The 25553-nt window shown below is 41.1% G+C and overlaps 5 protein-coding genes and 1 long non-coding RNA gene across 11 annotated transcripts in view; 2 read left to right on the forward strand and 4 right to left on the reverse strand.

Annotated features, from left to right (window-relative positions):
- The first annotated feature begins 224 nt into the window (after window positions 1-224).
- Window positions 225-3498, forward strand: LOC100876202 (protein CDV3 homolog). The gene is made up of 4 exons (XM_012287405.2): window positions 225-371; window positions 467-1012; window positions 1502-1917; window positions 2002-3498. Exons 2-4 carry the CDS (start codon window positions 839-841, stop codon window positions 2138-2140), a joined length of 729 nt encoding a protein of 242 aa, XP_012142795.1. The 5' UTR covers window positions 225-371; window positions 467-838; the 3' UTR covers window positions 2141-3498.
- Window positions 3499-4628: 1130 nt separating this feature from the next.
- Window positions 4629-7514, reverse strand: LOC100879378 (putative gamma-glutamylcyclotransferase CG2811). 4 transcript variants are annotated; one of them, XM_003704136.3, is made up of 5 exons: window positions 7279-7514; window positions 6166-6354; window positions 5479-5628; window positions 5264-5385; window positions 4629-5184 (listed from the first exon to the last, which is right to left on the reverse strand). In XM_003704136.3, the coding sequence occupies exons 1-5, from the start codon at window positions 7387-7389 to the stop codon at window positions 5148-5150; spliced, it is 609 nt and encodes a 202-aa protein (XP_003704184.2). In that variant the 5' UTR covers window positions 7390-7514; the 3' UTR covers window positions 4629-5147. The 4 variants fall into 4 exon arrangements, with proteins under 4 accessions (XP_003704184.2, XP_012142796.2, XP_012142797.1 ...); XM_012287406.2 differs by having other exon boundaries at window positions 4629-5385; XM_012287407.2 differs by lacking the exon at window positions 7279-7514 and adding an exon at window positions 6596-6767 and having other exon boundaries at window positions 5032-5385; window positions 6166-6509.
- A 286-nt stretch (window positions 7515-7800) lies between these two features.
- LOC105662753 (uncharacterized) lies at window positions 7801-9858 on the reverse strand. Its single transcript, XM_076532968.1, has 10 exons — window positions 9769-9858; window positions 9544-9687; window positions 9310-9489; window positions 9096-9173; window positions 8944-9019; window positions 8776-8884; window positions 8655-8722; window positions 8479-8596; window positions 8307-8416; window positions 7801-8240 (listed from the first exon to the last, which is right to left on the reverse strand). Exons 1-10 carry the CDS (start codon window positions 9798-9800, stop codon window positions 8088-8090), a joined length of 1068 nt encoding a protein of 355 aa, XP_076389083.1. The 5' UTR covers window positions 9801-9858; the 3' UTR covers window positions 7801-8087.
- LOC143264683 (uncharacterized) lies at window positions 9419-10408 on the reverse strand. The gene is made up of 4 exons (XR_013038577.1): window positions 10300-10408; window positions 10155-10246; window positions 10066-10097; window positions 9419-10001 (listed from the first exon to the last, which is right to left on the reverse strand). It is a non-coding gene; the product is annotated as an uncharacterized LOC143264683 (long non-coding RNA).
- Window positions 10409-11279: 871 nt separating this feature from the next.
- LOC100879187 (LHFPL tetraspan subfamily member 2 protein) lies at window positions 11280-21520 on the forward strand. 2 transcript variants are annotated; one of them, XM_003704134.3, is made up of 5 exons: window positions 11280-11447; window positions 20108-20287; window positions 20453-20725; window positions 20810-20923; window positions 20998-21520. In XM_003704134.3, exons 2-5 carry the CDS (start codon window positions 20158-20160, stop codon window positions 21138-21140), a joined length of 660 nt encoding a protein of 219 aa, XP_003704182.1. In that variant the 5' UTR covers window positions 11280-11447; window positions 20108-20157; the 3' UTR covers window positions 21141-21520. The 2 variants fall into 2 exon arrangements, with proteins under 2 accessions (XP_003704182.1, XP_012142799.1); XM_012287409.2 differs by lacking the exon at window positions 11280-11447 and adding an exon at window positions 19330-19463.
- Window positions 21521-21582: 62 nt separating this feature from the next.
- Window positions 21583-25553, reverse strand: part of LOC100879076 (uncharacterized) — a 30773-nt gene continuing 26802 nt past the window's right edge. For both annotated transcript variants that reach the window (XM_076532954.1, XM_003704133.3), the window contains one exon: window positions 21583-24669. In XM_076532954.1, coding sequence (XP_076389069.1) covers window positions 24436-24669 — 234 coding nt within the window. In that variant the 3' untranslated portion in view covers window positions 21583-24435. The remainder of the gene's footprint in view (window positions 24670-25553) is intronic.

A 25553-nucleotide genomic window follows, 5' to 3' on the forward strand; every position in this document is an offset into this window, starting at 1 on the left:
TTTCTATAAATAATTTGTACGAATTCTAAAAAATTAAGAATTTGCCAAAGAATGTAGAGTTAAATTTTCATTTTCTATCGATATCTTTATGATTATCGTGGCAGATAGAAGAAATATGGTACAAACATATTATTCCAACAAAGTATTAGTATATACAGTTCCTTTTTGTTGCGTTAAATAAATTTCTACGACTGGTATAACTGATCGACTTAGATTGTCATTTCGTATTCCGGAAGTGGTGAAAGGTAATGTAGCGCCATCAGTGCTCTACACGGAACATACAATAATCGTGGATCAATTAACCTCTGCATAGTCACGTTTTTCGCACGTGTTATTCTTTCTGTAGATTCCGTGGATTGGAATCTCGATTCGTAAGTAATCTAACGCAACGACTTTTTCTAGCATTTTGCAAACGATGCGAACGACTCGGTACTTCCGAATTCCAAACACGCTATATTATTTATAGGTTAGGTAGCCCTTGGATTTTTTTGTGCAGGTCTTCTGCTAGACAGTCAGCGCCACATATTTGTTCGCGAGTTGAAAATTTCTCGATGTTTTGTAAAATTGGAAAAATATACGACGATAAGAAGGCTTCGTTATCCAGTGATTCGAATTCTTCCAATATTTTACTCGAAAAAAATTGACTTTCGTAAAAGTCGGAGCTATATTTGGATATTATACTGACTTCGAAGTAAACGCGTGAACTTCCGGCCAAGACAAGCCCATGTGGACAGCAGCGGTGACTCCGATCATTCCGTGTTAAGGCTGTATCTCGTGTTCCCGTGAAAAAAAGCTTTTCGGCGGATAATCGCGCGTATACCGCGAAAGTCATCGCAGTATGGCTGATTTGGATGATTTCTTCGCGAAAAAGGATCGCAAAAAAGCGAAGGGGAAGAAGTTTACTACCACAGAGGAAATAGCGAAGAAATTGGAGGAGACGGGAAAACGGTCGGGAAAGAAATTGAAAGACAAACCACTGAACCCGGAAGGTGAAGAGACTCAACAGACCGAGGTGAATATCCGTTTCTGTTGCAACTGTTTCGTTCGACCGTATTCGTTCACTTTTCTAATTCTTGTCTACCATACGTTCCTAACGTGAAACTGCGAATACCGTAGCACAGGTCGCTGCCATATTTGTTCGTGCAAACGTCATTCGCACGATTGCTGAATTTAATCTGCTTATTTAGGACCTCCGTATTTAACGTGATTCATCTTATGTTTTCGTCGAAGCATCAGATTGTTTGTTATATAATCGGATCGTAACGCGAGTGCGGTTACTTTTCGTTGAAAACTCACTGAAATAGAGCAGCTGTTCGTGATTATTATCGCGCACGTTATTTCGATGATTTTTCCATTGGGAATCTGCCCTGTTGAAAGACAATTTCTTTTGTCAAAATTCAGTAATGAAACTTCTGTATAACATTTGTTTACTCCTTTCCGATACAAGTACTATGCATAACTCTGCGCTGTACCATGTATTGAAAGTATATGTTATTGTTAGGATGAAGACGAATGGAAGGAATTTGAGGAAGAGAAGAAGGACTATACTGGTTTAAAAATTGGAAATCTGACGATTAATGAATCTGTGGATGTAGAATCAGACGACGAAAAAGGTACTGTGGATAACAGTTCGGACGGAGAATCTGGAGAAGGTGGCCCCAAACATTTAGGGCCATGGAAAAAGCCTGAAGCCCGTCCACAACCAGAAGTAACAGAAGTAGTAGCTCCTCCTCCTCCACCTGTTACTTCGGGAAGTAGTTACAAACCACCACATTTAAGGAATATTCAGCCTGTTGCTGCTAGTCCCAGACAACGGGCAAAGAACATTGCACCAGATATACATAGCGAAGAATATTTCCCAACTTTGAACTCGAAACAGCAGCAAAGCAATGAACCCACTGGACCATGGGGCAGGCGGTATGGATTAACGATATTCACTGATAAAAGCTGACGCGACGTTGTAAAAACATGTTTATCGAATAAACGTTTAATTCGTTTCAGGAAACGAGACGAAGGAACGTTCGAGGAAGTGCGTAATAGAGGGGGAAGCAGATCATACAGCATGCAAGATTCGCAAGCTCAAGCGCCCAAGCTCTCTCTGGGTAACAAGTACGGTGCCCTCTCGCAAGATCAAAGCTGAAATCTTCCTTGATTTGATCAAAACGACAAACAGTTATCATATTACGTCATCGCCTTTCTCCGTTTCGTGGCCCAGCTACGCTATCAAATATGTTTTCTAGGATAGAACACGAAGAACATGTACGATAGTTACGCATCATCGATCACGTACATGCCCTAGCTTCGAAAGGCCCAGGTTGTAAGTCCGTTTCGCTCGATAGGAATGACGTCGTCCTATCACGAAACTGGATGCACGCTCCATAAGAAACAATTGCTGCTTGCGACGGATTTCGTAACGCGGAGATTTATTTTCATACGTGAGACATGCTCAAACACGTTTAGCACCAATTTTGTATTTAAGTTTTTTTTTTATCGAAGATGATGGGAAGCCAGGAGTTCGCGCGACGAAACCGGACGTCGAGATAGGACACTCGTTAGGTTCACGCGAGACGTCGACTCGAAGCGGATTATAGTCGCGCGATCGCTCTATTTTTACACGGTGCTGTTTTTATTTAGCGTGCAAGCTTTGCTATCGATCGCCGTTGAATCGTCATGGAAATATATAGGTTAGGGCACTGGTATACAGAAACCGGACAACCTTAACGAGAAGGATAAAGTACCTAGAGATACTGTTGCACGAGTCGCTCGATAAGCTCGGTGATTGTAGAGTGAACTGTGTTGCTCGCGATCACAAGGTTGATGATCCGCTTGGGCCGTGTTTTTTGTTTGAGAGTAATCGTTTCGCTCAACGGTAACGTACGTCAACGAACACAAAAGTTTAGATGAATTAAGATACGTATATATAAATATAAATATATATATATGATAATTAAAAGTTATTGAATTCCGGGGCTGGGCTTTGGAACGGTGCAAACCATCCTATATACACGTCAAGACCAGAGAAATACGAGGAGAAAGAAAATGGTACAGATAAAAACACGCAGAATACATCCGAGAAATGAAAAGGAAGAGTGCATATGAACAAAGTAGAGACGTGACTGTCTCGAATAAAAGAAAATGCAAAAATTGAATGTATGTATACACTTTTGTTGACGCTTGTTTATTTTCGTTGATTTTTGGATTTTTTTTCGCGAATAAGAAACAAAGACGAAAGTAGAGAGTGTTACAACACGTTTTTGGGATTCTCTTGTGCGATTGGGAGCTCGGGGTGCTAGCGCTGGTAGTTTTTTTGAGAGGCAAAAGTTAGCGAAAGAAAGATGGAAAGCGTAGAATCGAAGAAACGAAGCGATTCGATGAAAAGAATATGAGAGCCATACACGCAGAAGCGAAAAGAAGAAAGAAAAATAAACGGAGCCTTGTATAGTGAACGATAAGAAGAAAAAATGTGATTATTTATAATAAATTTCCTAGGACAACTTATACGTACTGCCTGAAGCATTTTACTTTTGTGAACCACCCATGATGTGTCGGTGATAGTTGCTCAAACGAGAGTAATCAGCGACTGATTTTTTTCACAATCGTTTTACCCGAAGAATTAAAGGCACTTTTCACGGGCATTTCCACGTATAGAAGTACGCAATTCTGTGTGCGAGGAATAAAGCCACTCGTTTGATTGGCCGATCATTTCGTTCGTTTCGTTGCTCATTGTTCGTGTACAGGATGGACCAGCAATTATTGATATCGCAATCATTTTCCACTTATAAATCGATAAAAAAAAAATGATAATTGTAATGTTATTGCTGCGAACGCTTGTATACGTAAGTTCGTTTCACGATCAATGTTCAAAGTGTCTTCATTTTTTGCTACCTTAAATTACATTCTTTGTAATTAATTTTTAAGAAAAAGCATATTAATCTATTTAAAAAAAAACTTTATTAACATGACAACAGAAATCATGGTGTGTTCACTTTTTTATACGATAACTTTTTATACGGTTTTTTCTATGTTTTGTACAAGTTTGATAACAATGATTGATAATTACTGTTCCGTCCTGTATAGTAAAATCGACTGTTGTGTATACATATATGTTTATATAAATACGAACACACGGTAAAATGGATCATACAAGTTTTTATATCGTTTCTTTTATTTCATAAACGAACTGATTGACCGATTTGGTAATGGGTAGTTGTCACCAACCTTTGTTCGTTCGATCGATTTCGCACACGACCCTCTCTGTATAGACGGAGAATCGAAAACCGTAGCCGATGCGAGAGGGAAGAAGGGTTGGTGAGCCACGATCATACCGTAAACGCTGTTGAATCTGAGCGTGAAAAGGATGAAGTCGCGCGACTGGCGTGTCCCTCGAGGACAGACACTGAATTATAACTCGTCATCTGGATGACGTGGACTTCGTCTGCCTTTTTGTTACAGAATCGTTGAAACGAAATAATTTTATCGCGACTATAACTGTTGAACCGAGAGAAAACGATAGAATGATAGAGGAAGCGAGAGTGCGCGAACGAAAGAGGATAAGGGTGGAGCGTGGCGAACAATGAATTTAAATAAAATGAAAAGAAAGAAAAAGAAATAACAGAATCACACAACCGTTTGTTTTCTAATAGTATCTTGTTCTTTTCTTTCATTGTAAACTTCGTTAAACAGCAATTGCACACGCTGTGCGAAACGCTGCACGATTTTAAAAAATGTACATAGAAATACGAAAATATTATTCAACTACGAGGCGAATTTACTCGATTACATACAGTAGTACTTGTCTTAAAATTGCTATTATTTTTCAAAGGAAATTATTGCCTCATTTAAGAAGGTAGAAAACAGTATTGTTTCGATTGTTATTCGTTTCGATAAAAATTCACAAGATACCAGTTAATCCTCTACAATCCAAAATGATTACCATTCAGTCTGGAACTGAATACAATAAGTTTATCGACGGAACACGTTATTGCTTCGTGACGAAAATGCGTCGGAGTGCAGAGGATTACGTTCTATCGATTCGATTCAACAAATGACTTTATTGTTTACAACGAATAACAATATACTGCCATGATAATTGCCATGATCATCTAAAAAGAGGCAGGCAATAGAAGGGACTTGTAAAAACGCTTGGGTCAACGTAAATCTTCTGGTCTTATCGTACTCTCGTCGCTGGAAAGAAATACATAGTTTTGGGAATCACTATCACTGAACTTCTTTTCTGTGATCGTATGAGGGATCACGAACATACTTTTCGCAATACTTCAGTCCATGGCTTCCCTCGTTAGTATACGAACTGTACAAGGGCCCATCCAACAGGGACGTTTTAAACTGTGGAAGAAAATATATCCAGACCCTTGTCAAGATACCGACCTGAGAATAAATTTGGTAATAAATTAAGCAGAGTAATTTAATAACAGTTTTATGCGCTATGCAGGGAGACTATGCGTCTTAAACGACAAATACCTCTTCGAAGTTATTGGTCGATTTAGCTTTAGACTCGGCAGCCCAAAGAATGTCTTCCTGAAATCGTTCGTACAACGCGGGATGCTCTTCCAATTCGTCCAGTTTTTTTAACATTTTCGTGTCAACATCGTATACTTCTCCAAACACAAGCTGCGCGAAGGAAGATCGATTAATTTAACCTGTTCGATCACTCGGTGATCTTAACTTAAGTTTCCCTTGCTTAAGGGGAAGAGGAGCCCTACCGTTTATTAAATGCCCATAATCTTTATGTGTAGATACTCCTAAGATTTTTATAAGTTAAGAGAAAGATTGCTCCCATCTTTCCCCTTAACCAAGTGAAATCTACTTCGTACTCAAATCTACTTTATAACTCAAATGAATTACACAAGTCACAAAGCTTTCATTATTTTAAATTGGACAAGCAGAAAGTGTTAACTAACAACGATGGATATTCAAATTCCAAACAGGTATGTGACAAAACTGGTTAAAATTAACTAATAATGGAAGTTAATTAATATTGGGATGGCGTCAACACAAATTTCGTGAACATAACGGATCTCAGAAAACGATACGAACCTACGCCAATATATAGCAGACGTTTTACCATCTATTAGAAACTAAAGGAACTTCTCTAATAATAGTTACATTATCGACAATATTATTTAACAAATGCATGCCATTACTCACATGACCGATTCCTGGTTTCTTTAATAGAAACGGTATGTTATATTTAGTAGCAATTACTAATGGATATGGAGTCAAGGTTCTTCCAATTCCCAAAAACTTCGCATATCCATTTTTTGTGTCTTGTATCAGATTGTGATTCGGCTCTCCCCGTTTCAGTGTTCCGTACACGAACACGCGATGAAGAGGATTCTTGAACAGATTTTCGTACATCTTTCAAAGGCTCACTTTAATGCGTCAAATATATTCAACCTTGACATTGGTATTGCAATTTTAAGCCATAACTTTATACGACGAAGTTTCCTAATTATTCCTGCTGTTTATCGATATCGCTATTGATCAAGTTTCTATAAATTATTAATAGATGGAGCTGTTAAGGACGGCACAGATGCAGTTTGGTTATGACAAACAGGAACTCATTTTTTGTTCGTACATTTGACAAACGGGACGTGCTTACGTCAATCAAAGATTCACAACGAAGAACTGACGTTCATTGAACAAAATATCGATACAAAGCTACTACAAAAACTAATGTTTTGTGTTTTCCTGGCAATACGGGTCACTACAGATCACCCATGGCTGCTCCGATAGTCGTTACTAATTTTGTCCACACTGTCGTGGCGCTACTTCTTTAGTAAAGTATATGCTATGAGCTTTATGAACTGCAATATTAATTAATTTGTGTGACTATTGCTAAAAAATTATCGACAGAGAAGGAAAGCTTGAATAAATAATTAAAAATATATATAGCACAACTGCAAATTCACCGAATGTCTCTAAAACTAGGAATGTTTTCCCGACATTTTAAAAAGCCCGCCAAAATAAAATCTGGTATATGTGGCGCCGCCTAGCGTGAAGTACCAAAATGAGCTTTTTGGTTTTGCTACCAGGGGGCGCAAAACTTTTATAGAATCGTAGTTCTTCTTCTCGCCGCTAGGTGGCGCCACAATCGAGGAAATTAATTTCCCCGTAAGATCGCAAAATAAAAAAATGATAGGAATTATGTCTCTGATTGATTCAACATTCAATATCATTTCAACATTATTATCTTCAATTCCGCTACTTTCTTCAAAGATGTACTACAAGCTATATATAAAACTGAAGTTGCGGCTTTACCTCGTCGGACAAGAACTGCATATCCGTGGGATCTTCAGTGTTGTAGAATGAGTAGATCTCCAGAAACGCGACGTTCGTGAGTACTGCAGCGGCAGCGATGTGAAACAACATTATTAAAAATGATAACGCGGCAAAGTTAATGGCATGTACTTTACTAATCGAACGGAATCGATATTGTGTTACTTTCTCCTTTCCCACTGATAATAAATGAGTAATTAAAGATTCAAAGAAGTGACCGTACGAGGGTCAAATAGTTGAAAGAAAATTCAAATGGAAAAGAAAGGATGTAATGACGCGCCTTTGATCAGTTTCGCGAAACCTCTTATCGTTCGAACTTTTGACCTCCTATGCGACAGTGAGGCCAGGGTTATACGCACAATGACCCCGTGGACATGCAGCTCTTGTCCGATGAGATAAAGCTACAAATGCGAATGATTTCAAATTCATTAATTCCATTGTACATATAGCTTGAGACAAACACGTGAAAACCCCGGAAAATTAGAAACAACGATGATAATATAATTCAGCTTTGAATTAATCAGTATATTACCACGGAACTACAATTAATATTAATGTTCGGTAATGTTATTCCTTCTCGATCTTGAAAGGAAAAAAATTTTCTGAACAGTGGCGCCATCTGTCAGCAAAATGACGAACTACAGTTCGATGAAAGTTTTGCGCTCCCTGGTGGCGAAACCAAAAAGCTCATTTTGGAACTTCACGCTAGGCGGCGCCACATATACCAGATTTTATTTTGGCGGGCTTTTTAAAATGTCTTTAAATATTTAGCTGTTTTAGCCTTTATTAGGTTAAGGTTTGATGTTTTGTCGTAAGATTTCGCTTTCCTCTGTCACGAATTCTCGAAAAACATCTCCTGAAAAAGGTTTTTCTTCTCTTCTAGTTTGTAACAGTTTTTCGAACGTCATCCAATCTTTATCGTTCTCGCGTTCAATACCTTCTCCCTTATAATATTAAAAATAGAAAGGGAGTGTTAATATGTGAAGTTTGGGTGTTCAGTATTTTATTACCTCCAACAAAATATGTAGAAGACCTTTGGTTTTTTCGTTTCCTAACATATAATTCTGGTAATACAAGCACCGTATCGTTTCTAGCACGGTTGTTTTCGTTAAGTAATTATCTACATAACGAAAATGATACTTAACACCTTAAAAAGGTAAAAAATGAATTAAAAATGCTTACAACTCAAGTCCAAGTATTGCAAATTAAAGTTTCCCGTTGTGGATATCGCTCCATTTATTGGGTAACTTTCATTTTGAAAGGGATGGCGATTGCTACTTAAAAGACCGATCTCGTTCAGCTATAAATATGAATTATTAATAATTGTCGGTCACGGAATACTAAATTTCAACAATTACTCGTGTTAATTCGGAAGCTGGATATAAACCATCCTCTTCTCCGATTTTAGTCATAGACTCTACGTAAGCTAAAAATAATATTAATGACTATTCGATTCTTATTTATTATAATATTAATTACATTTTTTAGACCGTCTAGGTGGACTGGGTCGCATTCGTAGTTTACTATTTTTCCTTGACACTTCGTCGTTTATCGACTTATCAACCTCCTCGTCATTTTCTTTTTCCATCTATTCATCAGTCGTTATTTATTACAGTTATATTTCACGAAGGAATTACACCTAATTACCAATTGATCGAGTAACGTTAACTCAGAAAACTTTCTACGACGTAGATCCATAACTTCCTCGTGCGTTAAAGTAGTTCTAATTTTATCGATTAAAACTGTTAACGAATTTGTGCATTGTTTTGAATCATAAGTAAAACGATTAGTTCTCGTACATTTGCAGTTCTTGCAGGATCATCGACGCCCCTTCATCGGATATTCTGTTTCCAAGCAAAACCAGACACTTCAAAGATCTATGAAAGCAGGTGGTTAATTGCATTTATTTACTCCAATCGGAATATCTATAATTAACTGTTGTCTCGTTTTGCGGGAACCACTGCAGAAAGCATTCAAGCACTGCATAATTAGCAATAATGATAAGTAATTTACCTGTTTGTGCGAAGCATACTGCCAATATCAGCTGCTCCATCGTCTGTAATATGATTATTAGCCAGGCTTAAAATAACTAATTTAGGGTTGTTTGGTGCACTCTGGTGTCTTAATTCATTCATTATTTTCTTCGCTCCACGGTCAGATATTTTACAAAGGTTTAGGGACAAATACAATAAACTGAAAAACGAATTCTTTTAAAAATATAGAGGTGCTATTTTATAGAGGATTTACTTTCCAGCAGGTGTGCACAATAAATGAAAATTTTCCTGCGAATTCGGATTCATGTCCAAGTTCAAATCTTGCAGACACCCAATCGTTGTTAACATTTCTGCGATTAGCACAATGCCAAATGGATTTATTTGACAATCTGGTAATCTATCGGAAAGATTATGCTACACTAAGAATACGCATCGACTTTTAGAGTGCTGTAATATGAAAAATTTTTGTATAATTCACTCGAGAACGGTGACGGTGTTGAATTTCTGCATGGTGGAGTTCAGCGCATCCAAAATGCAAATCGATACTTCGCGACGTAAAAAGACACGATTTAATTAACTAGAATAGTCGGACGATTATCGAGCAAAAGTAATTTAGTTTAATACTCATCTTTGCTTTCGATTTCCTTTACAATATCAAATTTCTTTTTTTCGTGCGTTAAATAAAAAATGGGAGAGCCATCGTCTTCGGTACTTGTATCGTGAAAAAACGTCAATAATTCAAATGTTTTAATTAATTTAGCTCAAGAAGAATTACCTTGGAACTTGTAGTTCCGAAATACTTTTTATCTAAAAAGAATTTCACGTTTGAGGAACTGTTTTAATTAACTATCAACGCGAACTCACCATGACTCTGGGTAAGGGGCGAACATTGTACTCCTCCGAGTATTTTAAAAATTCTGTAGCAAAATTCTCTTGGGCGTTCCTTGCAGTACTTGCTGACAATTCAAATGTATAAAATTTAATTCGTTTAAAATAAGTTCACCAATACCTGCTGTCGATGGTGCTCTATCTCGAACCGATGAGCCGTATCTGCTTCTTTTATCAGCCATGATATTTTAAAGATACTTATCAGGATCTTATAAACAAGGATACGAAAGTTATGGTGATTACCGTACAGTTTGCAGAGGTTAAAAAATCATCGAATAATTGAACATCGCACGTCGCCAAAAGAGAACTTCGTTTCTATTGAATATCTGTGATGTACCATAACAGTCTGCTCGCTTTCGTGAATCGATTTACGAATGTCGAAACAAGGAAACATTACACGACACGAGCAATAAATTCATAAAACCTGGCGCCTATGGGTCCCATAGATGTCCAGGATACCCTCTCATAAACCACCCACCCCCATGGTGGTTGTAATCTGACGCCAAGTGAATGCCAGCGCGACATCCCCCACGGATGAAACAGGGAAAAGCCTTTGGAGAAAAGTATCGACCGATTCTTGGTACCGTCAGGCAATACCGAAGGGTCCTGAACTCATGCTTTAATGGGATGTACGGGGGATTTATGGGATTAAAATCGTAATTGCGAGGCTTTCGTTAATGGGGTGATTTCGAGAATGGCTTATACGCGTGTTTAACGATAACGTACATTAACATTATTAGGGTAACGTGGTGTTGCTCTAGATTCGCTATTTCTTTAATGTAAATACTACATATTTTAAATAAGCAGTAGATATAAAAATTCAGCCTTTTCAATTATATTATTCGCTAATACTGCGCATCGAACGCGGAAGATCTGAACTCTCCTTTTTTACACGTTCATTCTTTGAACATTATTTTTATTCCACGGTTCGTTATACGCCTATTCCATATTCTCACGACTTGCCAAATAAAAATGAACATTGTATTCGTTGAAGAAGCAATAAGGAAATCACGCGTCGCGCCATCAAGTCTCGCGTTCAACTCTCCCGTTGCATTATAGCGGCGATCTCGAGCGGCTTCGGCTTCAGTTCAGCTCGGCGCTTTGACCGCGCAGCTCCGCGTCCAGGAAGCTACGCGTTTTCGATCGCGAGTACTCGACAGTAGCTCTTACTCGTGCTCAATCATATCTGATCATCGATTAACTCGATTCGCAAGTGTGAACGCTCCGATCACGTTTCTCGCGGTTTTCGACTACATCAGGTGATACGAGGTGGGTGAAAATTTCAGCCTTTTCTAGAGCAATTCAAGCATGCTTCTTCACCGGTAAAAGAATGCAAGGTGTTTCAAAACTCATAATTCTATTTAACAGAACTTTTTTCTTTCATTAACCGCTACCATTAAAAATAATTATTGCACAGCGCTTCGTTGAAAAATAGATTTAGTCGCATCAGGTACTACTGCGACAGAAACTCAATTTTTTATTTTATGTACAAAATTAAGATACCTTAAATAATACCTGCAAACGTTCTATTCCTATTCGATTTATCGCCGATGCCATTCTCGATCCGTGAAAGGAGCAAAAATAAAAAAGAGGGAAGAAACCGACACGATGCGTCGTCCATTTAAATGAGACCAATTAGCGAACGGAAGCGGATGAACGCCTCGATCGCGCCCCGTAGAAACCATAGAAACTCGAATTTACCAAGTGACGAAACGAAAAGATCATCGGACCAAGCGAACCAAATGCGAAATTAATGCGAAATGCGGTTCGAGAACGAGCCGAGCTTTTGTGTGGCTCGTTTTTTCCCTTTTTTCCGCGCACGTGAACCAGTCCCAGCCAATTGCATTAATTTACGACTGTTTACATCATGAGACCGGGGTGTGCCATAAAGCCGGACCCACCACCATGAATTATGCATCGCAGGGTGGTTTCGGCCTGCTTTCTTCCTTCTTTTTTTCTTTCGTTCAAGATCACGCGCAAAAAGTGCGCGCACGGGTTTGCGTTGCGTCACGACTCGACGAAATCGTTCGCCAATCGGGGCCTAAGAAAAAAAGGAACCAAAAGTCGGTAAAAGATTCGGTGTTTGGTAAGGTTGAAAGATGTTTTTGTTCACCTTTCGAGGAGTCAAACACTTAGCATATCGTAACAGTTTAGGAGCAGTTTAGAAAGATTAACCACAGTGAAAAATTGTTTGGTAAAAAATTCGAATGTTTAACGATACCGAGTCCAAACGAATATTAAAAGTTTCACACGCACTTCTCTCATCACAACTCGCATTTCTTTATGGATGCCTAGCGAATTAAAACAAATTACGTTTTAACGAAACAGACTGAGCGATTAATCATTGTCCCGTCCAGTGGTTCGTTTTTACTCGCGTGTTTCACCCTCTGAATTCGTACAGACGCAATTCTTTCACACCCTGACACTCTGTTTATCTGGCTTGAAATATTTGCCGGGGAAGAATCGACTCTTGAGGTCTGACGCATTACACCCAGCAAGTAGTTGCAACGCGTAATCTCGCGATTTTCGGATTTCAAACTTTGTATCACGACGCGTGTCATCGTGATGCAGAAATGGCGTTACCGAACGAGAGCGATCGTATATTCGTTTCTAACACTCTCTCAAAATTCCCTCGATAAGCGGTTCGATGGCATATTCTAGGTCAGTGAAACCAGATAACCAGGTGGAAAGGATTCGCGTAACGGTGTCGAATGTTTTGCCGAAAGCCCGTTTGCAAAATCGAGCAAAAGAATTATCGGCAGAGCGGCAAGTGTTCGATTCGGGGAGGAACAATTTCTTCGGCAAAGACGTTACGTAGAGGCCCACGCGTTCGTTTCCGTTCGCTTTTCGTTTAATAGACACGCGTTACTGCGGTTCGCCGCGTGGCCATAAACCTCGAAACTCAAAGATCTGGTTACGATCTGGTAAACCACCATGGGACTGGCCCATGGGGACGATACTGCAATCGCGAACGCCTATGACAGTTATTACGTGGCGAACGAAACGGTCCGCGAAGGTATTTCTACGATGTAATAACGCCGCGTCCGAGCAGGGACCCGTTCTCACGGACACGGAGGCTGTATAATTCATTGCCAGTGTTAAAACGTTGAATTCGTATGCGAACGAGTCGCAGGATTTTTCCTTTTGTCCTATTGGACGGGACTATCGCGTCGGTAGACACATCGAACCGTGCACATATTTTACGGCTAAGATCTTGTAACGCTCGATTTCGTACGGAGGCCAAGTTTACTCGAATAAGTTCGAGAATACTTAAAATTACATAGAATTCGACACAGGATCTACGTACGCAGAGATAACAGAGATTAACCGGAATTCTCTACCGAACGTAAATATACAGAAAAATGATAGAGAGGAAGATTTGACTAGCTTCCATTCGGTGTTTAATCCTTTCAGTTAGAAGAACGTGCCCGTAGACACACGTACAGCGACAGAGATAAAGAAAAGCCATTGAATCTTACTGTTCGTCCATTAGAGCGATGAAGAGGTTGCGAAAGTTTCTGAAAGGGACTCGTTACCGAATCCCATAGCCGCTGTCACGATATGAATCGTGGGTCAAATATGGTAGAAGGCATAAAGTATGCTCGACGTACGGCTGCTGGCTGTGCTCTAACCATTAAAGTTTCCGAATAAGGCGGCTTTTACGCACGCACGTGAACGTTGGCGAGCAGACGGAATCGAGGCTCCTTCTCGCGTGGGAAGCGATAGTATTTCGATATCACCCTCGCAGCGTGGACACGCGTGGCTCGAGGCGTGCGTGAGCGCACACCCGACTTCTGTCTGTGTACATAGAGACCTGTCATCGTTTGCAGTCGATTTTCATCGCGAGTGTCAGACCACTCGAAATTCTTCCGTACAGAATCGAAAACGCGGCTCGACCGCGTTATTGGTCACGCTCTTCCCTTTTTCAAAGGTGAGGGAGCGTCTTCGACTCCTTTTTTTACGGGTACGTACCGGACGAAAGAATGCGGGCGACTCGTGTTCGGAGAGGAGTCTGCTCGAACAAAGGGTGTTCCCCGATTTCTGTCGGCAGATAGCTGTCGCCTTGTGTCGTTTACCGAGTCACTGTAAACTGGGTCAAACACGCAAATGGATTTCTACGATAACGCCTAATTAATGGTGAAGACGATACGTCAATTAGAACGCTAATTGAGTGACCCGATAAATCACCCGTCCCGTTACCGATACTGATGCTGATCCTCTAGAACCGAGCCATTGTCCTTCCTCTCTCGACTCGTTCGCGAATACAGAAGCTTTTCGTGCGAGCTTTTTAACGGTTGACTCACGAACGCGTTTTGAGATTCATCGTGAATCGTTGCCGAGCAGGCAACAATTCGATGTAACGCATTTTAATTGTGATTCGACGGACACCGCGTTAAATAATGCCCGGCGCGGCATGGATCTCTGTGGAATTCGTCGAATGATCGTCTGCTTGTTGTCGTTCTCGATAAAGTTATTTTCGAGGAATTTTATTTCAAGATTTTTCCAACGATTTTCAGTACGTCCGTAGTTCCATTTTTTCAAAGTAAGTTCGGCAAGATTACGCAAACTGCGATAACATGACTCATTCTGTGGTCTAATATTGGCACGATCGCGGTAGGAGATTGTAATCGTTTGTTTGAACGAATTTCTATTTAAAATTTCGAATAATGAAAATTTTGTTGGTAAAGTTGGACGACGAAGAATTCGATCGTGATGGAAACGTCAGGAAGTCCGCGTTTAAACGTTGAACGCGTTTAATTGCAGCGAGTAACCAACAGTGGAAGTCTGCGAGTGGGCAACACGCGCTTCCTGAAGATCCAGATAAACCGTCTGCTCCAAGTGCTATGAACTCGACTCGATAAATTGCAACGCGTCCTATTTAAATATCCTGAATTGCAGACAATGCTTCTTCGAGAATGTCCAAACGAAAAAATCAGGAATAAATCGTTTTAAAGATGCAAAGAAAAGAAGAGAAAGATTTTTTCGCGGAGAAATTATCTTCTCCGGTTACGTTCAGCTTCTGACTCCTCGGAAACGCATTAACGAGCGATTACGAATCCATTCCAGATCGGCTAGATTGCCAAAGGGGGCTCGTTTTCTCGGTATACGTGGCCGAGAACGCGGTTCGCATCGCTACAGCCGGTTGGAAGATTAGAATGCACCGTGCATTCGCTTCCCGAACGACTTGCACGAACAGAGACACGAACACGAACACGGAGAGTCCTCACCGAGGGCGAGGATCGCGAGAAACACTCTCTGGATCTCTCACTTAATACCTGCCACACGAATTTCAAATGAAATCTTTAAACGGATGCAGCGAGCTGCAAGGAATTGAATCGCGAAAGCCCCGAGGAAAGTTGTCTCGATAAATGAGCGAGTTAGGAATCTTTGTTGTTAAGGACGTACGTTCTTTAGAAACCTGCGGTTAACGTTTCAGGAAAGATATACGGCCTGATCGAAAATTATAAAACCACGAATAATCTGTTTTCTACTGAACGTCCTAGATATCTGTTAGATATTAATATTAATAACGTTAATTGGGTGCGGCGCAGATCTATAACGTCTGTAGCGTATATCGCATACTATGAATATAATTATTTCGAATACGGTCGTTCTCCGATTCGAAGTTTCACTTGCCAGCTTACGAAATTAACGTAATATTAACGTTAATACCACGTAAGCACCGATCACGGTAAGAAAGGTGGTCGTTACGGCGTGCAACGCGTTAATGGAAAAGTAACGAGTCGGTCGGGCGAATCGAACGTCATGAAATTCGTCGTGCAATTCATTTGTCATTTTCCGCGGCATTAAGATTCCGGAACACAACCGCGCGTATACGCGTGTGTGCTCGTGGCCCGTAGTCCCCATTTGTACCAACACGTATCCAGAAAGCAATTTATATTTATGATGTATCGAGGCTCGATGACACAGCGACTGGCTATGCTGGTCTCTCGAACCAGCTAGCAGGAACAAACGGAACGAGAAAAGAGGGAAAGAGACAAGTTGGAAACGTACGAGCAACGGAACGATGGGAACAATCGAAGGAAAAGCGTTGACCGCGAGAAAAGTACAAGTGTCCAGAACTTGCTTTTTCGATTTCGGTATAAATCATGTTTCACAAAGTGACAGAAAAGTGAAGAGTTGCCGATGCACCTATCACGCTTGTCTATTGACTCTCCATTGTTATTTTCAGAGAAATTACGATACAAGTTGACTCGTAGGGCAGGGAGTTCGTTCAGGTTGAAAAATGACTGCATCAAACGGGTCGATCGAAGTCACGAGTACGTGACATCAACTGCAACACTGTTAACAATTAACTTCCCACAAACTTCCCGTTGCTTCCAACGCAACGATTATGTCCAGAAAAAAATTGGGGGCGAATAAAAAAGTTCCAGGAGAATTCCAAGTACTGGTCAACGTCCACCAGAGAGGAGACCGAGAGAGACGCGTAGTCGCAACGCGTGATCGGCGATTATCTTAATTGCCGGGCCTAGGTAGATACGCTGGAAATCACCGTTAAGCTGGTCGTCTTGCTCGTGGTACCTTAATTATCTCGACGATCGTTCTAGCGGAGAGGCGCCTAAGCATTGAACTGTTATCACGAACAGTCGTAAATAGGATTCCACGTCGCGTTGGTCGGAAGTAATTCCGCTCGAACGCTTCCTGCTGATCCTCTGTGATGCGCGCGTCGATCATTAATCTTACAACTCTTTATTCGGTTCAGAGCATAATTACACGATACTCTTGCACCGATTGCTTCTCCGTTTTTATCTTGAATTTCGTTTCATCGCTACATGTGATAGCTGAATTTTCCTTATAAGAGATGTGCTTACATCCTCTGAACATTTTACCGAGCAGAGTTAATATACAAGTCCATCAAATTAATCGGTATATGTTCCAGTATAAAAATATGATGGCTGCGTATAAAGAAACGCATAAAAATTTATCGAACCCTTCACACGTTTTTCACGAGAGATACATCTAACGTGGAATGCCGCAGCCCTTTCGAAAGAGATTCATGGGAATAGGCGTGGCTGTTCCTGGAACGCAAATCGTTCCACGAAACTGTAAATCTGTCCGTGAACAAAAGCGAATTTCGCCCGTTAATCCGACAGCGATGAGACTTCGAACCAACCCTGTACGATTTAACTATGCTCTCCCGACAGTCTCTGCCGAAACGAATTTTTCAAGCTTTCGACTCCATTCGATAAAAAAATTCAACGACAACCAGCGAAGGAGATAGACGGTTAAATTATACGACAGAAAATCGCAGGATTCTTTGGAGGAGCGATCGAGATCGTTTCGCGGAATCGTTTTTCCCGAAAAATTTAATCGATCATGATCGGTTAAGAGGGGACGTTCGATTGGCTGAGATGGCGATAAATTACCGTCGGATAAAATCGATGTTGCGTACGCCGCGAAGAGGCAGGTAAAAGAAAAGAGAGAAGAAGAAGAAGAGGTGAACCTGAGAGAATCTTTGGAGCGAAAGGGGACGAAAACAAGAGGTTGGAGAAGTAAGGGAGCACCTGTCCAACAGCTGCCTCGCAGATGGTCTGCATCTTTGTTGCTAGATTATGCAACGAGGTGGGTGTCTCGTGTTTCTGAAATCGAACTCGCCTTTTTTAAACTTCAGTTACCGCGTATCGCGCGAATTTCTACAGGTTGCGGAGCATTCCTTCCTGTCAGGAAGTCTTGTAAAAATACCGTGAGTCACTCGACACGTGCCAGACAATAGTCAAGATTTCCTTTGTTAGTTACCAGAAAATCAATAGAGATTCATAATACAACGCGGAAGGGTTTCGGTTTACTCCTCGCGAATAAAGATGCCCCGTAAATCGGTGACCATTGACCGGAAACGTGTGATTTGAATTTACGAGCGTCAAGTTCGCACTGGCCGTCGACTTACGCCCTTCCGATAACGAGCTGCTGGACAGAGGACCCATTGCTGGATGACTAATGGCCAGAGTCTGCCGTTCAGAAACTATAAGGAGGGAGAAAGAGGAAACGTATCGTATTCCGCGATGCCCGCCTCGAGGAAGAAGTTCACGAGCAGCGCGGAAATTTCAATTTCTTCTTCAGCGATGCCTCCGTGCTTTTTCGTACCTCCGACGACTGCGATCGACGATGGAATCTCGCGTCGAATTTCCATGGGAAATTCTTTGGAATTTTAATTCGATAAGTCGAGTTAATCGACAGGTCGGCCGTTCGATCCGTTGAATTTCGAGGCCTCGTTTATAACCTGTTGTCTCTCTCTCCCCGCGTCGAATCAAACTTCGAAAATTAATTCAGTAAGGGGACTGGCGGCGAGACAATGGGCCCCTACTACGCTCCGTTAAGGCGTGGCAAGCCACAACAATGAACGCAACGATTAAAATGAAAAAAGAAAAAAATAGGGACTCTGTTCGACGAACACCAGTCAGCCTACACGCGAGCTTTGATGCTTGTTATCTCGTTGGTCCTCTTTCGAACGGTCCAATCTAACTTGATCGCTATTTATTAATGCATATTATACACGTGAATTTTAAGAAATCTATTCTTCAAAATAACTTTTTATCTCTTTTCCATCGAGTCTTATATAAACGTTGCGAAAGGGTCAACGACTTATTAACCAAACTACGTGTCCCGCTTCTCGAGCCAGATGTTCGATGTTGAAACTATGTATCGTCTATTGAGGCCACATTTTCTGAATCGCGGTGAATCAACGTTTCCGGTGCTGGACATTCATTAAATCCAATGCGAACTCGAAGACAGTATAAACACAAACAGCCATTAAATGACGCTCCTAAGTAAACTCGGTCTTGAGTAGATCTCGAGGAGGTCGGGTGCAAGAAACGATAAAAATAAGACCGGCAGATGTACAGCGTGAAACGAATCTAATTAAACAAGACTCCCCATGTTACTCGAGGGTGACGTTGCTATCGTACAACATCTCTTTCCATTTCGACATTCTTATCCGTCAAGATATAGAATAGAATACTTATTGAATTCTTTCTTCAAATCTCCACAACTATTTTCAAGAGTTGATTCTTTTTACATTCGGCGAGCATCAACGTGATTTACCGATTCGCCACGCAGCGGTAACATCAAAGGACGAAGCGGATTTGCGGGTTTGAGACGCGATTAAAAAATCGTGAAGACCAGACGTATTTCACAAAGGAAGGTTATCTCGTATCGCATCATCAGGAGACCCTGAACTTGGATCGACATAAATTTAGAAGTAGAAGATGGATGAGCTTCGAAGGAGGAGCAACTTTCTGGTCGATCTTTCATGCCATGTTTCGTAACGTATGGATACACAGAGAGTTGCAATTAAAATAATTCCACCCGCTTTTCTGATCAGGAAAATATTAAGTCGTTGCATATTAACCGATATTATGTTCTTTTCGACAGAAAGAAAAATCTCGCGTGTCAAAGAGGAAGCGTGGGCAGAGTCGTCGACGCGGAATAAACTGCCGTCAAAGCGAACCCAAAGAAGAATTCGAACCGCGTCCGATGCACATGCAACGATCTTGCCTCGAAGAAATTCAGCCCCTTCTTCTCGACCGATCGACTCGCCGCGATTTAAATCGACACGAAAATATACACGATGTTGTTTTACGAGAGGCCAGAAGAAGGGGCTGCTTTGTTGGCGGGCTCGCGTTTACGATCCCCACGAAATCGGAATAAAAAATCGAAACCGGTAACGCGACCGACCTTACGACTTTACTTTTAATGCCGGCCTGTCCGTACGCAACGTTTCTCCGAAATATATGTGAATGGCATTTATTCTCGCTCAGTCGCCCGAAACACTGGACGAATCATTGACCCCTCGAGTCCTCATAAGCGCGATAAATATTTCTCTATTATACAGGAGATATGTTTACAGTGTTCCACGGAGAAACGAAGCGAAAAAGCATGTCGATCATAAATACCGTTCTCGTATGTTTCAGGGTGAAGTTTGGGCTCGAAGGATGGCATAGACCCACACTCGATCGGCAGCATGTGCTATGTGATAGTCACTGGTCGTAGTTTGCTGTGGACGCTACTGTCCCTGGTAGCGTTAATGGCAGTTTTATCGGGCCTCATCACTCCGAAATGGCTCGTTGGTCCGCAGACGATTAAAGATACAAGTAACTATTTTCTCTTACTTAATCCTTACCGACAACATCGCATTCTAAAAGACGGATGACGCGTCAACGTAAACTCCGACGTTATCGCGTTGGTTTTAGGGATTTCATTTAATAGCGTAATCGCGCGAGAGAAAATAGAGAAATCGTTTTGTGTTTAAATGTCAGAAAACGGGTCCGAACTGTACGTGCCAACGGTTGGGATAGTTAACCGCTGCATCAGGCTGCATGGGAAGACGCATTGCGCGAATTTCAACGTCGATGGCTTCGCCACAGATTCCAGCGTGTTTCCAGGCTGCTGGAAAGCCTCTTATTTCTTCCTGACCCTTGGTCTGGCGATTATGGCGATGACCGTGCTGGCAGCTCTGGTTGGTTGCTGTATACAGAGTATCGGCAGAAAAAGTATCTTCAATTTGGCTGGTGTGGCTCAAGTGATTGCTGGTAATAATTGTCAATCATACACCACAGTAAAATAATCGTTGCGTTGATCAATGATCTACAACATGCTGCTTTCTGTTTCAACAGGAATATCGTACCTTCTGGGAATGATTTTGTATCCCGCTGGTTGGGGAGCAGAAAGGGTTCAGAGGATTTGTGGTCCAGAAGCGGATGCTTTCTACCTCGCCGATTGCTCTCTTGGTAAAAAAAGAGTTTTCAATTACGATCTTCTTCTTTCGAGAAATATGTTCATTTGTAAAAACTTTTGTTTGAAGGGTGGGCCTTCTACAGTGCCGTGATAGGGGTTGCACTGACATTCGTCTGCGCGGTGATCAGCGGTCAAGCGGAGAAGTCTACGGCGAGTGATAAAGTTCAGGATAAGATGAACGAGGGAAAGACTTTGATCTGTCTGGCGTGAAACGAGAAATTCCAGAGGAAAACGTATTTCATTCGACAGCTTCGGAACGCCCTCCTTCGTTTACCAAGGAGCGAAAGACGAAGTAAATCGGGGCGTTTGAGGAGCATATATTTCCTTCTTCTTCTTGGACTCGCCGATTTCGACGAGAGGAACGGAGGAAATTTGTCATGGGACCAAGATGAACCCGTGTGCCCTATCGATTATGTACTTATTACGGAATATTCTGTGCCAATCGTTGTTTTCACAGTCCTTGTTAATTAATTTTGCCGCTGGAACGAAAGATAACTGTACATTTCGATACGCATAAAACAGATATGTATAGGATTTAAAGGACAATGAGTACAGTATTGTATAAGAAATAAAATAAGGATATTGTTGAACGACCATCTCTTGCTCGACCCTCCTTTACTCCTGTCGGTTCGCTATTGAGCACTACATCCCATGGTTTTCTTCATTTTTTATTAATTCACTGAGAACAAGTGTATGGACAGCTTACTAATGTCTAATAAATAAATAATCGTAACTGTGTAATGTGTTTGTTCGAAGGATAAGTAAAAAATTTGCGCTTCCTGCCGTCCCTGGGCAGCTGTGATCTCCTCTCCTATACAACGTAAAAAACTTATCGTTCGCTTCTTAAAATAACAACAAAACAGTGCGATAAATGTTTCGAAGGATTGAAACACGATCGTGGTTCGCGCCGATCACCCTCGTAATACGCTGCTTTGGATCGAACTCTCGAAAAAGGTGTCGTTAAGGCGGTACGGATGCTAAGGGGACACTGTTCTGAATATAAATTACTACGTGTGGGATTAAGGCGAGCACCTGGACGCGAAATATACAGGTGAGAAAGTACATTAACTTAGCACGAAGAAAGGACAAAGTACGTCAAATTAAATTACGATACGTGGACTGTGTGTTTGCTGGCCAACATACACGTACATTACATGTCTCACGATCTCTGCAAAATTACACGATTACAGCCATACATTGTTCTTTCACCCTTATGTACAGTCACACGTTTTCTTCGTTAAAATAATGATAAAAAAAGACATTAATTACTACTCGCGCACGTTAACTCGCTACGAATCTAAATCGATCGAACCTATTTAGGCAGAAACTGATAAATGAGAACAAAACTGATCAAATTTCTCGATTCATCTGTATACCTATCATCCGAGCAGCCAAATTATTTAATTGAATTGATTATCGAAAGCTCGTAACGTGTCTTCATTTTATTCTCATTTATCGACATTTGTTTTTCGATTAGTTCGCCTAGGGATACACCGGAATCATGGACCAACTTTTTATCGATGATTCATCCATACGCGATGAACTGCATATTAATCGGTAATATCTTTAAGAATCTAATTATTTGCTGATTTTGATCGAGCGACAAATCATTCGTTAACGAACGTGGCAAAAATGAATCGGTTTCCAGAATGGAAGTAGTATCACAGTACCAGTAGAAACGTTCGTCGATGATTCGAGTGTGACCCATGCGACAAAGAGTGACACGACGCGATAATCAAGCGTCCAAGCGTCGTGGTTGTCAGTCGATTTATGTATGTACACACGTATAAATAATCAAGGCACCAAGGGAATCAACAGTCAATAAATAACGCGGCCAGATGCGCGTGCTTCAGCGTACTCGCGAGCGAAACGACGCTTCGTGAATCGTCTCTTATTCTTTTTTCTTTTTATTTGCTTCGATCTGAACGGGCACGTAATAAAAAGAATCCATCGCCAGCATACGTATCGTGAAAAAACGCGATATTCGGCGCACTCGAGAGTTACTTAATTAGGTAGCGCGTGTTATTTGGTTGGACGAGCTCTAATTATACCTGCCTATCTATCGAATACACCTTAAACTTAAGTGAGAATTACGAAAAGATATCGGGGTGCCTTCGAGACCGTCTTCTTTCTACCGGAATGTCAGTATCGACAAACGTGTCTCGCGATAACCGATCCGCGGTCACGATATTCCTCGCGCGATCGTGTGAGCTGTGTTAATACGATAAAAATAATACGTTCGGGATATTAAAAGATTAATAATAATTAGGCGTTATCAGAAACAATACGAGTAATAAAAGTAATAGGAATCATTCTGGTTTGACCCGCGACTCACGATCCTTTTCCGATCTCGATTCTTCGTCGACGTCTCTTCAGTGGAACTGCTAGGCGAGCACGATCGATCGTGTGTAATTTCATTAAAAATTATATACATACGTGTCTAAAATCAGCTACGCGAAACAATCGTTGCCTGATTCGAGCAAAAAGCGAAACAAAAATCTGCGCGTTCTCTTTGGATCCAGGCGGTTCATTCTCTTTTTTAAGTTTCTAACGCGAGACTAATGTTCTTGAACATAGATTCCTCTATCGTCCTGTTGATTTAATACTCTCCCGCAATTAATTCTCTATACAATACGTCATCGTATAAATATAAGTTACTCGTTAAAATACGATATAGAAATACGATTTGATAGCTTCAGACGAGTAACTTCTGATTGAAAAGAAAAAACCAAGTTTCTATAGACAAAAGGCAGTCTCTAAGCCACTTTTTTACCACGAAAACATAGCCGAACTATTCCAACTATCTCGCCCTCCGATAAATTTACCCTTTTGTCAAATATTCGAATTGAAACATCGAAACTCGTCGTAACTTGTAAAATGAAAGGCGAAACGCGAGTTTGAGAATGCCCAAACTAAATTGAAATCATTAAATATCGTAGAAATCGAACGACACCGTAAATCGATATAAAACGTAACAAGATTAGCACGAAACATCACAGCGTGTATAAATCGAAGGGAAACGAAGAGTGCGTAGAAACAGGAGAACGTATGTCTTAATAAAATTGTAAATTGCTAAAAAAAACTTTGCTCCGATCATGTTATTGCTTCGTTGTAGGCAAAATTGTTCGCTCTATCAACGTTATTAAAGCGACTTTGATCACGGTCGAAGCATAATTTGCGATTGTTTATAATCAACTTCCTACGACACGATCTGACGCGTAATCTTCGCGCGACGAGACGCGAAAAACCGTGGGCGAAATCGCGTCCGTTCTGTTTCACCAACACGAGTATTTTATTTTATAATCGTCGTAAAATTACGATACGGCAATACGATGAGCGTCCCCGATCGAACTCGACCGGTTCTTAAAAGCTTTCGGTTAATTATGCACCAGACTGCTCGAAACTTGAGCCGTTTGAGAAAAAGAAATGCGTTAACGATATCGTGCTTTGATTTGGCTCGAGGCATTTGATTCCCTGCCAGTCGTTCATATTCTTTTTTTTATCGTTACGTGTCTGGGGCGAAGATCTTTACGGTATTCTCGGAATTTTGCGCCTTCGAGCGCATCGCTCGCCTTCTTTCCTCGATTAGTTGCCTTCGAGCCTGTTCTCGCGCTTCTCTAGCCTTTTTATTTGCCTCGCTGTTAGCCGTGGATTTTACTTTGTGAACGGGCGTGACACGACGTTTTGTCGCGCTACCGTTTTGCGGAGCGGCGGCTAATGTCTTCTTCTCTGGCACGGTCTGAAAAAGAATCGAGACGAATCATTAGAAAGTTAACAGGTTCGATAACAGCGAGCGATTGGAAAGTAGTCTGCTATAAATTGTAACGGTGTGCAGGAGGATCTAAGAAAGGCGCTTCTTGAAAATGAAGCGACAGTCGTCGAATGGCAAAATAGTTGGAAAAGGAAACGTACTTGCGTCGAAACGATCCGCTTCAAACATTTTTCTCTTCTATCTCACTGTGCGCTTCAGCAAGAAGAAAAGCGGACAACGTAGACAGAGTAAAGGTACATGCACCGTGAGAACACGTTTATTCCACAAATGCGAGAAGAATACATTCTGTCAGTCTTCGAGAGTCTTAATACGAATTGAACAAAACCTGGGGACTTAGATACCACCGATTTCCCGAATCGATTTTCAGGAATAAGAGAACGAGACTCAGAATACCGTACGCATACAGATACAACGATAATCGACAAAGATTACGATTCGATCTTAAAAACGTACGAGCGTGCTTCATTTTAGCAGACGAACGTTTGCTGTCCGGTAGAACTTTCATATTGTTTGGGAACAATTTCATAAACTTGAAATCTTCCAAGTAACGAACCACGTTCTTTCCCCTCTTCAACGGCAAATACGTATCGAAATTGACCGATTTGACGGCTTTATCGTTTTTACGATCGTGCAGCCGTCGAACGGTGAAGTCTGAGCGAACGTGTTGTGAAATATCCAGCACAAGATTCGCGTTCACCTTTGAAGAATCAATTTTCTCCGCGATTAAACCGTAGCTGAGCTTCTTGATGCTCACGCAATTGTTCACCTTTGAATCTTTATCTCCAGGCATTCCAGACTTAACGATCTCGGCACTCAAAGAAGACATCAGAGAGGAAAGAAAATTATCGATC

This window comes from Megachile rotundata, chromosome 6, assembly GCF_050947335.1.
Source record: "Megachile rotundata isolate GNS110a chromosome 6, iyMegRotu1, whole genome shotgun sequence".
Taxonomy (NCBI): Eukaryota; Metazoa; Arthropoda; class Insecta; order Hymenoptera; family Megachilidae; genus Megachile; species Megachile rotundata.